The following is a 14,415-nucleotide window of genomic DNA, read 5'->3' as shown; positions in this document are numbered from 1 at the left end:
TAAAAGCTTCTAGGGACCGACAAAAGAGTTATGCGGATAAAAGACGGAAACCCTTGGAATTCCAGGTTGGGGATCGAGTTCTATTGAAGGTCTCAACCTAGAAAGGAATTATACGTTTTGGAAAACGTGGGAAACTAAATCCAAGGTACATTGGGCCAGTCGAGGTTCTCGCTAGAATTGGGCCTGTAGCTTACAAGCTTCGATAACCGCAGGAACTCAATAACGTACATCCTACCTTTCATGTGTCCAACTTAAAGAAGTGCTTATCCGATGAGACTCTCGTCATCCCTCTTGACGAAATTGAAATCAACGAGAGCCTCCACTTCGTAGAAGAACCGGTAGAAATCGTGGATCGAAAGATCAAAATAACGAAACAAAGTCGCATACCCATAGTGAAGGTCCGTTGGAACGCTAAACGAGGACCCGAATTCACCTGGGAGCGCGAGAACCAGATGAAACAAAAATACCCACATCTTTTCCCCAACCCTTAGGGTCTCACTCAAATGCTAATTTTGGGACGAAATTCCTTCTAACGGGGGATGATGTGACAACCGGCAATTTTGGTCAAAGTTAAGTCAGCAAGTCAACTCGGTCAACTCAGTAGTACTAGTATAATAGGGTTTACTCAATGTTCCCTAATGTATAATTTACCATTATAATACAAAGTACCACTCGAAAGTTTCATATGTTTAACAATCTGAACCCTAAATGGGGTGAGTGATGTAACAACTCGATAAAACATAACTATGTACCCTGCAAGGATGGAGAACATTCATAACACAACGTAGTTGAATTTCATAAACCTAACACTATGGGGTAAAACCATAAGCAAAACTACACACACCATCTCTCTAAACTCTCTCTCTCTCTCTCTCTAAAAATCTCTCTATGAGTCTAAAATCTCTCCTAAATCTCTCTACAAACCTCTATTCCAAATCTCTCTACAAACCTCTATTCCAAATCTCTCCCAAATCTCTCTCAAAACTTTTTCAACTTTTCCCATAAACACAAACATCATTCCATCCCTTCCTATGTTGAAAACAGCCCAAAACAAGAGTAGAAAACCCAAAAGAACAAGCCCCACTTCGGAACTAGAAGCCCCACTTCGGAACCTTATGCTTCACTTCGGAAGTTGTGTTTTGACTCCGGAATAAGAAGGTGACTTCGGAACTTCAGTTTCGACTTCGGAACCTGAAGACAGACTTCAGAATTTCCCCATGTCACTCCGGAACTTGCCTATTCGACTTCGAAAGTTGAAGGACAACTTCGGAATTCACCATTTGACTCCTGAACATGAAGAACCACTTCGGAAATTACCATTTGACTCTGGATTTTTTACCATTTCGGACCTTTTCTTCATTTTAAGAGATTTTGACGTCGGGATTTTCCTAAAACTCGTATTTTTCATAATTAAGACCCTCTAAACTCCTATTTTAGACCAAATGTAAAGCTTAAAACATATTTCCATTCCTAGGTTAATATTATTTCAATCACCCACTTGGCCACTTGTGGTGACACTTGATGGTAAACTCCTTCCCAAGGTGATAAATTTCTTTTACCAAGGCAAACATCACTTCACCATCACCTCACTCTTCCTTCATATATAAAGTATGAAATAGGATCCATTTCATTTCTAGTAGAAAACTTCCCTTCCATTCTCTCTCAAGTATCAAGCCTTATTTTACTCTCAAAATTCAACCATCAAGTATCCCCCGGAGCATTTTTCCTTCAAGATTTTCTTAAGGATCATAGTAAGTCACTTATAATCTTGTGTTATTACTAATACATTTCATGATTAGTTCAACAAGTTAACACATAATTATGTGTTCAAACTATTAGGAAACGATTAGCTTTCCGTGTTCTAAACTCGAAGATCGTCGTTTTTATCTCATTATCTAACCGCGACTACGCTTAAGGTGATTTCATACCCCTACACTTTTCAACGATTTTTCTATATTTTAGGGGTGGGGGGGATACAAGTATAACACAAGGAAAATTGTGTTAAAAAAAATACAAACCATTATTTATGTTTTCTTACATCTTATGTATCTTATTACGTAAAAAATATCAAATATACGAAACGACATTACTACCAAATTTATAAACGTTTACATGCAAAGTTGTCAAAATACAAAGGCGTTCATTTTATCGCTACATACATTTTAAACTATAATAGGTATAGTTCGGGAATCATTGACGTTATTTTACCCTTTCGGGATTTAGAAATAATTATATAAAAGTAGGATTATTTTCATACTATACAAACACTATGAAAGGCTAATACTTACATTTACAACAAAAAGGAGTTTTCATTTCATTTGACGTGAACCTGTTAATGAATAAATTTGTGAGACATTCGGCTTCATGGTACTTTTGAAGTACTGCATTAAAGTCCTGTAATTGTAACCAGAATATCTTGTAGGGAGAGCGAGATAGTTGTGTATGGATCTATACGGGACTGACAATCCCACACCTAAATTGTTAGCTACAGTTAGACCGGCAGGTCTGGGGTGACAAATGTCATAACATTTCCGACGCCTGAAGAACGTCGTTACAGGCCGACTGGGTCATAGCATGGTTATAATAACTCACATGGGGTATTAACAATACATACGGTTTACAGAGATTAACAAACACACAAAAAGTAGTTTTATTTATATAAAACTACAATATACTATTATAAGTACAAGAGTATTCATACATTTTCAGGTCTTAAGGTAGCTAAGACTACAATACATTTTACAAGAAAATATTGGATTTTCTGGAAACCACACTCTATCATTTTTACAAGGAAAAACGACATATTTCTCAAACAAAACTCTTATGAACTCACCAACTTAATTGTTGACACTCTTTTCAAAATTACTTGTATTCTCAGGGAATAAGTGAACATGTAACCAACCACTTTTGATGACGGGACGCTAAGGCGTTATTTCAAAACTCATTTTGTCGTCATATTGTAATTTATTGGGAAACATGTAACACTATCAACAATGTAACCTTTTAAATTATATCAATGATGGTTGTGTTTGTTTTCTTTACTGTTACACATTTGTTATGATACTATATATGAAGTCATCCTCCCCCGGACGTTTCCGTCGTTCTGGTTTGGGGGTGTGACATAGACGAGGGCCACCATTTCGAAATTGTCAGTAACCATCTATCTCTCTCTCTCTCTCTACGCATAAACACATACCACCGTCACTCATGCTCTCTATTATGTTTTGATCGAATGCATGTTAGGTTTATCTCATACATCTTTAAATTTTTTTGGTTACAGGTGCTTTGAATGTTAGTATTTCATGGCATATGAATTTGTATGTTTTTTCTTTAAATGTCTTTTTCATGTAGGATCCAGCGAAAATATGAAATATTCCTAACTAAATAAAATCATGTTTGTATAGCTTCACATAAGAGACTATTGGTTTGTTTCTTTTTTAAGTTTTGTTTTATATATTTTTTGAAATTGTGGTTCTTCAATACTAATTTGGTCTATTTCCACTTCATAGATAAGGTCACGAAGCAAGATGGCTGCCTGGATTTCTTGTTCTTTCATCTCCCGCTTCACGTGTGATGTGTGAATATTCAGAATTGGAAAGTATATATATATATATATATATATATATATATATATATATATTCATCATTCGGTTCACAAAATTGTTTGATCCCTCTCTACAATAAGTCATGGTTATTTTTCTAAACAAAATAAACATGCATAAGTATGTCCTTACAAGGATGAGGAACAACGATTGATACAATAAAAGCAAGTAACATTATTCTTTTATTTTTCTTTTGGATATTCTCTGTTTTAAAAGAGTGTGTGTTTTTTTGTGAGTGTGACAAAACTGTCTATTGAGAAGTTGATTACAAAACAATGGCCGAATCTGCTTGGTCTCATTCTTACCTAAAAACCATTTAAATTTCCCGAATTCTTTCTAATGCAGCTTATTGTGTTTTATGATTCTCAGAACCGGTGAAGTTAAAGACCACCATCATGATGAATTGGGCTTATAATTTGGAAGGTAAACTCTAACTATGATGAACTGAGCTTCTAAATCTTAATCTTAAGGTTTTGACAAGTTCATGAACCTTCGATGAAATGTCCGCATGAAACCGAAGTAAGTTATATATGTTTTTTTTTATTATGTTTGTTTGCTTTAGTTGATGTTTGTTTCTGTTTCAAATCTTTTTTTATTTTAATTTTCCTACCATCTGTATATATTTGACTTGACTGATAATAAATTATACTATTTGAAATTTTCCATTTAAGGATAATTATAAGTTCCTTATTGACCTTCATTTGAATAGGGCATGTCAAGAGAGCATACAGTGAAGCCCTAATATTGACAATACCTAGAAGGCTAGAACTACAATAATTTATGAATCCTACTATCGGATGGCTTCTCGAAAAGGTGATACTCTTTTTCTCTCTTACTCAAATGCATTACTCACTGGTCCTTCTTTGGCATTGTTTAATGGGTAAAAAATTTATCTTATAATTTTCGTGCAGTTTTTTGAAAAATGGTTGCTAATTACATATAAGTATTAAAATTTAATACATTTTAAAATGTTTACTAATTAGTTTCTTATAAAATTTATCACCATGGAGATGACATCCATGCCATTGGTTAGTAGATTTCTTAATATCCACCTATTTACATAATTTACATAATTTGACATTAATAAATCATGCTATTTGTTAGTAGAAATATATTTTGATGAATAATATTACAATATGATCCACATGTGCTTCTATGTCTGGTAAATGGAAGCCAAAGGGAGCAGATGTTATTCTTGATGATAATGCATCATTTAATGCTAATGTAGTTGAATCATTTCCTAAGATGAATCTTTTTTAAAGCTATGAATCGTGTTCTTAAAAGATTTAATTACATGGATCATCCCTAAATAGTAAATAATATACAGTATATAGTGATTGGATATATATGATGTCAGTTGTTAGACTTTAACCCTCTCATGAATGGCATTTTTGGCATGTTTAACCTTTTTTATTTTCAACCTTTGATTCATGATTTTTTTTATCTTTTAAGTCAAACAAAGTTCATGATACTCTATATCAAATCCAAATATTGATAGATTAACATATTGGCTGAGTATAAGAATTAACAATGTAATTTCATTGTTTTGTCTAATAGTTGGATGGAGATAAATAGCAATGTACTTTCTTTTTTTATTTAACAATGGTTTTTTTATATATTTTTTTTCTTATCTAACCATTTGTCAAAAATAAAATATTTAGATTTCTTAATTCATTTTTGAGTGAGTATGCATATGTGAAAGTACGTTGTTATTTCTTGTGACTCGATTATAAGAATGTACTCTCAAAGTACAATGGTTTTATACAAAAACAAATGAATAACATTTAAATTTTAGAGTAAATACAATTTTGTTTCTTATGGTTGTCGCTGTTTTGCAGTAATTTGGTCCATGTTTTGAAATTTTGACATGGTTGGTCTTCATGGTTTCCAACTCTTGCAAGATTAGTCCCGATCCATGTAAATATCTATTATTTTTTTTAAATAATGTCATTTGTATCCATATTTTAAGCAAGGCATGTTCTGTGATTTTTTTTATGTTGTGTGTGATTGTATGTATGTTATGTATGCAATAGTTGTAATAAACTGTTCTGTGATTTTTTTTAGGTTGTGTGTGATTGTATGTATGTTATGTATGCAATAGTTGTAATAAACTATATGTGGGTACGATTATGTACAATCACTTTAAAAAAGAACATGTTCTGTAATTTTCTTATATAAGGATCATTCCTATAATTTCTTTTAAAATGGCCAATTCGTGTGACTATATAAGTTCTTATAAACACTAATAACCACCAAAATACCATATTGCCCTCATTTTCTTTTGTTTCCTATAATATTTCATTTTTTATTTATGTCAATTTGACCATATTTCCATCTTCTTCTTTTGTTTCCCATAATATTCCATATTTTATTTATGTGCATTTTTTTAAATGATAACAAGGTTTGTGACTTTTTTGGCTAATTAAAGAAAATATTTCTAAATATTATTAAAAGAAAACCTTAAATTCAAACAGGCATTTCACTCCTTAGCTCTCTACCTTAGGATCTTTTTGCTACATCATCTTACACCAAAATACGCACGCTTGTGGCATTGTAATGTCCTTCTTACATTTCATTCTAGGTTTCCTCTCCACATAGTCAGCAGCGAAGAGCATATATCAACATGAATTCATTATCTTCTTCTTTTTCTCTATCTCTCCAATCCATCAATAGATGTAGCTGTGTTCGAAAAGGTGAAGACATTAACGCTCCTCAATGGATTGATTTCTCCAATCATGATCCTCCTGTTTATGATGAAGCTTGGGGCATTCACAAACGCCGTTGAATTTTAGGGTTTTCTTTCTAGGGTTCCTTTCTTCTTTCTTTTCTTTTCCAGGTTTCTTGTTGCATTGAGTGATGTCGACGGCAACGTCCAATCGGAAAGCTTCTGTAACGACGTCGTCACTTGCAAAGCGGCAGGTGTCGGAGAATGTCGTCGGCAAATCAATGGCTTTGCCGCCTCACTTGGCCAAGAAACGTCCTGCTCTCGCTAACGTCACGAATCAAAGACCCACCTCTCATAACATCTCAAAAAGCGCATCTAATTTGGTAAAACATAATTTCATTCTTTCACGTTCTTTTAAACTATTATGGGATTTTCATTTTCTTCATTATATCGCAATCATGTAATTTATGTTATGTTCTTCATATTACTTCTAATATCTTTAATCTCCTCCATTGGTACAGACTCAAAACAAACAGCTAAAGAATGATGGTACCTTCAGTTACTCGAAGATACAAATGCGTCTTTTGATCCTGATAAACCACTCATCTCTGGGTTTCTTCAATTCTTGAGAGCACTCATATTGTATGGTTACTTGATCCCAATCTCCCTTTACGTCTCCATTGAAGTAGTGAAGTTCTTACAAGCAATGCTCATAAACAATGACCTCCAACTGTTCGATCAAATGTCTGGGAAATCAGTTGAAGCCCGGACTTCAAATTTGAATGAGGAACTTGGTCAGGTTGAGATGATTTTGTTTGATAAGACCGGGACTTTAACTTGTAACCAAATGGAGTTCAAGAAGTGCTCCATTGAAGGAATTTCTTATGGTGTTGATGTAAATGCAATTGTTCATGCTACTTCTCACAGAATGAATATTAATATCGATAGCTATCGTTTCAATCTAGATGGTGAGGATTTTGAGCCTCGTGATAGTATTGAGATGCATGAAATTTGTCCCGATCAAGATAACGAAGTAAAGAAAAGTATCTTTGATGATGCAAAAACTATGAGAAATCTTGGTTCAGGTGCTAGAGAATGTGTATGAAATCATCGATAAAGATTTGATGTTGTTAGGTGCTGTAGCTGTTGATGACAAGTTACAAGATGGGGTAAAATTGTAAAAACCATTAAACATTTACTCGAAACTCTTTTCTCGTCTTTGATAACATATCCATCACTTCCTAACATTGATTTCAGGTTGCAGAATGCATAGATAAACTCGCACAAGCTGGACTCAAGATATGGCTCCTTACTGGAGACAAAAAGGAGACTGCAGTTAATATTGGGTTAGAATTCTCAAATAGATGCCTTCATCAATTATCAGGTTCCAATTGGTTCTAGGGTGGTATATTTGAGAGTTTCAGTTCCATTGTGGATTGGACTCCTTATAGGCACTTGGGCTTTTCGCGGGACTTTGTGTATCTAACTTACATGTCACATGATGCTTTTAGGATGGGACAGTGGTTGCTGAAAGCCTGAAAGAATAACCCTTTTTTAGGAACATTCTAACCTTTTTTTTTGGATATTTGGTCAGATTCGCTTGTAGTTTGCTTAGGCATGATATGAAGCAGTTTCATCTGAGTTTGAGCAGGGATTCTGAATGAAAAAATCAACTAAAGGTGAATATTTATGAACTTGAATTGAGTCGGTTTATATATTCAATCTGAGGCAGAAAAGTTACAGGTAGAAAAATGCGAGTTAGGGGTAATGATTCAATATTTTGTAGCTTTCAGACTATGACAGATGACATATTAAATCAAATCGAGGCTTCTTATCAAGTGACAGTAAACGAAAACACCAAGGATGATCCTTTTGCTCTTGTGGTGGATGGGAAAGCCCTTGAAATTGCTTTGGGGAATGATTGCGATATATTTGATTGAAATCCTTTCTGAATCGCTTCCCGTACCTTTTTTTTCTTTTCTTTTGAATTTATTGTCCCTGTTTTCATGAAAACCAATTGAGAAGAAGTTGTCGGTTGCCACAGATGAAATTGAGATTGATATTGATACCCTTAGTGATGATACTCTATTCAAATTGAGGAATCTTTTGGATGATCATTTTGTGGAGAAACAGAAAAACATGGTAAAAGATGAAACTTGTGAAATTAAGGTACCCATTTATTCAAAAATCCCTGTTTTTTTTTTGGAAAGGGAACTTCCCTAACGAGGGTTCCCGGGCCAGCTTTCGCGCACCGACTAATCCCCCGCTGCAAACATGAGGCTTTGCCTCATGCCCTGGAGTCAAAAATCCATGTTTACAAAGCAGTTTTGGGTGATTGTTTTGATTGTGTATGTGTTATTGCAGCTTCCGATGATTCAGGGTTCAGCAACTCATCTATGCAAGCATGCAAAGGTTTATTTCTTTATTTCTATGGAAGCAGAAATATGGTTGTTTTGGTGGTTGGTTGTAATATTGTTGTTAGTTTCAGCTAATGAAGGTAATGAAGAGGATGTGGACATTGGTGGAGATGAGATACCTATTTCTAGCTTCCCTCCAGTAGAGATAGAGAGAGACACAGCTGTGAGGAACAACAAAAGCAGTAGTTCAAGTAGCTCCAGTAGTGGTTCCGGATCAACATCTAATGGAGGGAAATGAAAATATACTGCCTGAATAATGAATTTATTAACTAAACTTGTCATGTGATCCGAAAATATATTGCCTGAATAATGAATTTATTAACTAAATTTGTCAATTTAATAAGTTTTTTGGTTGTAGGACAATGCAAACAGCAGTTGGTGCTTTTGGGGGCGAAGGTTCTGATGATGGGAATCCACTAATGGCACAAAATACAGGCAAAAGCAACCGGCCTGCAATTTCAAGTCTAAATTCTCCTCCATTCATTGCTGTTGAGCTTTGTTGAGAGCATTTGGTATGTAAATAATTCTTTGACAAATTTCAACCATTTATGTAAAAACTAAAAAGGTGTTAGCTTTACTCACAACATCACAAACATGCACAATCAAGAAAATAAACAGGCTATTTTTCCATCTACTGTGGTCTTATTTACAATGAATTCTTTTCTGTTCCTTATCATATATTTGGTACATCCGCATATAGATGTCGTGACCCCACGTGCAGGTATATTTATTATTTCATTTTCTTTATCAAAAAAAAAGATAAAGATAAAAGTATTGCCAGCTGTCACTAAACAATCATTTTCTATTTCCACTTATTTGAGGTTTTGTAACGTTTTTGATCCCTGTCCCAAGTAAAATCACAATATATTAGCCATTAGGGACGAAAATTGAAAAAATTAGCTATACTCAAGGACCAAAGATAGTAGTGAATCTGAAATAAAAACGAAAAATGCAAGTGATCAGGTTGGGACCGAAAATGTAATTTTCTCTAATAACCTTATTAATAGTAAAGCTATAAATTACAATGCCTATGATTGCTATGAATACGATAGCTCTCTTATAAATGATTACTATATGTAAAATGTGAAAATTAGGCCCAAACACTTATATTCCATCCTAAGAACAAAGCAGATGCAACATATATTTTTTTGTTGAGTTTTCATTCTATAATTACATTTTTGTCGGTGATTATTATTGCATGATATTAGTAATTGTCACAGTTTTTTAATACTATGTGTTAAACCAATATTCCAACTTTTGAAGCAAAGCAAATACCTTTTTCACTTTTTGTAGTCTCATGCTTGACACTATTCTTGTTGTATTTTCTTTTTCTTTTGGTTTTTGCAGTACTTCAGAGCACAGATAGAAATTTTAAAATATGAGTAGACCCAAAAGTCTTATTGCATTTTCGTAAATGGGGATTATGCAATGAAAAATATTTAATTGGTTTCAATTGCTTTTCTGCAAATAGTTATGGAATGTATTGCATATGTTTTTTTTTCTATACAGAGGTTGGTATGCGTGGGTAGTATCGAGGTGTAGGTTTGTTATGAATCATCCATTATGCCTTTTATCATATATTTTTGAAATGAAAAAAAAATAACTATCTGTTGTGTCTGATTGAATGTAATGGACCACTCTTGAACGAAATTATATTCCTTTAATTTTCAAAATGTGGAGCAAAAAGACATGTTTTACATTTATATCTATATTTAAAATTTTATTTTATTATGTATATCCAAATCAGGTCCAACACTCATTGGCATTCTGCCATATGCTGGATTGAAGTTTTACATTTATGAGAAGCTGAAAAGACATATTTTTGAAGAGCATCAGAGATCAATCATGATGCGTTTGTGTTGTGGTGCTTTGGCTGGTTTATTTGGCCAAACTTTCACATACCCTTTAGATGTTGTTAGAAGGCAGATACGGGTACTTGTTATGTTATCACTTATTTTTTCCTTAAATGCAAGAAATAGCAACGTACTTGTAATTATTTATTTGTTACATTTTTCTTTTATTATAGCATCTTACTTTCTTTTCTTCTTATGATAGCTTTGTACTTATGAATAATCTACCTGCTTATGGTAGTTTCATCCAAATACAAAGCAATTTTCACTATTTTAGTTGAGTAGATTTTTGGGTTAATCTCATAAAAGACCTTATATTTTGTTTTTTTTTTCGGATTAAACCTCAACTGTATTTTTTTTTTTGCCTAGAAAAGACCTTGTGCTTCTTCATTTTTTTCTGAAAAAACCCTCAACTTTTTTTTTTTGGAAAAAAAACCCTCAACCTTGTACCCGCTTTCAGATAAACCCTCAACTTTTTTAGTTATTCTTGAAAAAAACCTTACATTTTACAATTTTTTTGGGGGTTAATCTCATAAAAAACCTTATATGTTGGTTTTTTTCCAGATTAAACATCAACTTTATTTATTTTTTTCATGAAAAAGACCTTGTATTTTTTCATTTTTTCCAATCTGGCCCTTTTAGTCATTTTTCTCTAAAAAAAAGTTGTAAAATGTGAGTTTTTTCAGGAAAAACTAAAAAAGCTGAGGATTTATTTGGAAACATTTAGAAGTTTGAAGCTTTTTTTCTGAAAAAAAGGACAAAGTTAAGGGTTTTTTTGGAAAAAAATATAAGGTCTTTTCCATTCAAAAAATAAAGATGAGGTTTAATCTGGAAAACACACAAAATATAAGGTCTTTAATGAGATTAACCTTTTTTTGGAAAAAAAAAATGACTAGAATGGTCAGATCGGACAAAATTAAAGAATACAAGGTCTTTTTCAGGTAAAAAATAAATTTGAGGTTTAATCCAGAAAAAACACAAAATATAAGGTCTTTTATGAGATTAACCCTAGATTTTTCAAAGTCCATTTTTTTTTTTTGAAATTACAATGTCCTAATAGAAAGAAATGAAAGTAGGATGCTATAATAAACAAAAGAAGTGATGAATGAAAATATGCAATAAATAGCAACATACATCTTTATATATGTATTATAGCATTTTACGTTGAAAAGTCCACCCAATCACCACAATGCCAACCAAATACAAAGCAATTTTCAGTGTTATAATTAAGTAGATTTTTCAAATTACAATGTTGTAACTCGTTAGATTTTACAATGCCTTATGCCTTAATATGAGAAAAAAATGAAAGTAGAATGTTTTAATAGAAAGAAATGAAAGTGGTTGATTTTGATAATTAATTTTAGGTTGAGAATATGCAAACCTTTGGGGGTGGTAGTGGTGCTAGACATAAGAATACATGGCAGGGGATCACCACTATTGTCTCTGAACAAGGATGGAGGCAATTATTTGCTGGCCTCAGCATAAATTACATCAAGGTCTTTCTACATCTTCACCTTTATTCTCTTTCAATTTACATAGGGTTAAAAGCAAGAAATACCAATGTCCTTTCATATAATATAGTTGTGTATTATATCATCTTACTTTAGTTTCTTTCTATTTACCGCATTATACAAATCTTGTTTTTCTAGAGTATCATCGTTTTAATTCAGTTACAATTATTTGTTAAAGCAATTAAGAAGATATATATTTAATATAATCTTAATTGAGCTATTATTATTATTATTATTATTATTATTATTATTATTATTATTTGTAAATGAAATGTGTAGTATTTATAATGCATTGTATGTTTGCCTACTACATACAATGTATTTTTTACATTTTTGAAGGTATAATAGTTGGTTGAAAGTGTTATTCACTCATGAAAACATGTCATTTTGCTTCAGAATTTGTTCATAAAAAGGAAATATTGCACAACTAATATTTGGCAAGATAAAATGGAAAAAAGGTGGTAATATTAGTGTTTCAAAGTGTACATATGTATAGCAAGAAGTGATTTCGTTTATACCTTTGGTTTTCCTCTTAAGTGTTCTCTGTCTTAATAAATGATTTTTTTTCACAAAAAAAAATACTAACAGAGATACACAATTGTTGGCAGATTGTTCCTTCGGTTTCAATTGGTTTCACAGCATATGACATGATGAAGTCATGGCTTCGTATACCTCCTCGACAAAAAACGTAATTGATCTCTGCTGCATAAATTTACAAACACATTTTATGCAAAATGGCAGTTATTGAAAGGTAAAAATTAATATTTTAATTAGAAGCCTATACTTAAGCTTTTAAAGTTCCATTAGAAGATATCTGTTGAAAGTTTTGAAAGAAAGAGAAAGAGATAGAGACTACGAGTTGACTGATTATGTGGTGAAGGCTGCTTTGGGAGTTGACTCAAAGTGTAGAATGTTTGTTCTTACAATTTGTGTTTAAGGACATTATTCCCACTTGTAAATAGTTTTTTATGGATGAAATGACACAAAACTAGACTTCAGAATAAAAAAGGTTCTATTTTTTGAGCTTTTGGCTATGTTTGTTAATTTAGAGAGCTTATTTGGTTGGTAAAAGCTAGCTGATAAGCTAACTGGAAAAGATAAAATTACATAATAGAATGTAAAAAAATAATTTAATATTATAAGACATACATAAATATGTTTCACTAATTTAAAATCAACACTAAATAAGTATTATAATTGTTATGTTATCAACTTATCATGAGTATGCACCTCTCAAATTGAATGATTGTCTATTTTTTTGGTTAATAAGATGTTTTGACATTTGTTTCATATGATGTATATAATATTTGGTCTCCGGTTTGCAAAAAAATATATTGGTCTCTGTGGTTTGCAAAAAAATGTGTATACAATCCAAAATTTTTCTAATTTGCACCATTAGTTCAAACTAGAATATTTTTGGATTTGGTCCCTACAAAATCTGAAATGACTTTTATATCCTTTCTATTTGTTTTTTTGCACTTTTTTTATTCATTTTAATACATTTTTAATTTAAGATTAATAATAAACAATAAAATAAACCCATCCCACCTCACCCCTATTGTTGTTTGCTTATGGATTTGTTTGACTTGTATTTTTTTTATTTAAAAGTTTATGATTTTTTCATTTGTTTCCTATAAATTTTCTTTTTTTTTTTTAATTATTATGTGTTCTCCCGCGTTTAACGCGGGTTATAATCTAGTTGTTTACTATAACAAATTCTGAAGAAAAAAAAACTATTTATTCTTAGAGGAAATAATGTTTATTAGATCATTTTTGTCAATCATTTTTAAACCGTGAAATTTTTTTTAAAAAATTGTTTATTATAACATGTTACTTTCATTTTGTTTTCAACTAGACTAATTAAATGATATAATGTCATGCTACCATTTTTTTTAAACGGTTGGTTAGTGGTTAGAAGTTAGTATCCTCAAACTATTTTGTTTTTCAAATTCCGGCAATGTTATTTTATACTATTATTTTTAGTAATAGGTAATTGTTATATTCCATTTTTATCATTTAGTGATTATTCTTTTTTTAAGTCATCATGATTTAGACTCGACTATTATTTAAGTTTTTTGAATAAACAATTTTTTTTTTGAAATTGCTACAACTTCCTATTAACTATTTCATGCAGGTTCCTTTGCAAAGTTCTTGATTCAAAATGATTCCAAAGCTGAATATCAATAATAAGATACTGTCATTTGCAAAGTTTCTTTAATGGCTAAATACCAAAAATAGCATTATACTTTCAATCTTTCTTCTACTCTAAAGTAGTTACTGATTATAGTAATGTACTTTAGTTTTTTTTATGACACTGTGGAAATAGAAATGTAATTTTTTCCCCTTTTTGTCCCATCTTTAAGGATGATA

General features: G+C 31.9%; 1 protein-coding gene across 4 annotated transcripts; it reads left to right on the top strand.

Annotated features, from left to right (window-relative positions):
* The first annotated feature begins 6,131 nt into the window (after positions 1-6,131).
* Positions 6,132-13,068, top strand: LOC145113242 (mitochondrial carrier protein CoAc1-like). 4 transcript variants are annotated; one of them, XM_079049351.1, is made up of 10 exons: positions 6,132-6,650; positions 6,789-7,436; positions 7,525-7,613; positions 7,862-7,946; positions 8,054-8,436; positions 8,632-8,679; positions 8,756-9,196; positions 10,432-10,616; positions 11,899-12,030; positions 12,654-13,068. In XM_079049351.1, the coding sequence occupies exons 8-10, from the start codon at positions 10,530-10,532 to the stop codon at positions 12,735-12,737; spliced, it is 303 nt and encodes a 100-aa protein (XP_078905477.1). In that variant the 5' UTR covers positions 6,132-6,650; positions 6,789-7,436; positions 7,525-7,613; positions 7,862-7,946; positions 8,054-8,436; positions 8,632-8,679; positions 8,756-9,196; positions 10,432-10,529; the 3' UTR covers positions 12,738-13,068. The 4 variants fall into 4 exon arrangements, 2 of the variants coding, with proteins under 2 accessions (XP_078905477.1, XP_078905478.1); XR_013710752.1 differs by lacking the exons at positions 11,899-12,030; positions 12,654-13,068 and having other exon boundaries at positions 6,133-6,650; positions 8,054-8,229; positions 8,312-8,436; positions 10,432-10,733; XR_013710751.1 differs by lacking the exons at positions 11,899-12,030; positions 12,654-13,068 and having other exon boundaries at positions 6,133-6,650; positions 8,061-8,436; positions 10,432-10,733.
* The last annotated feature ends 1,347 nt before the right edge of the window (positions 13,069-14,415 follow it).

Source organism: Lactuca virosa, chromosome 5, assembly GCF_052849685.1.
Source record: "Lactuca virosa cultivar CGN04683 chromosome 5, Lactuca_virosa_CGN04683_v6, whole genome shotgun sequence".
Lineage (NCBI taxonomy): Eukaryota > Viridiplantae > Streptophyta > Magnoliopsida > Asterales > Asteraceae > Lactuca > Lactuca virosa.
This window is presented reverse-complemented; position numbering and strand designations above follow the sequence as displayed.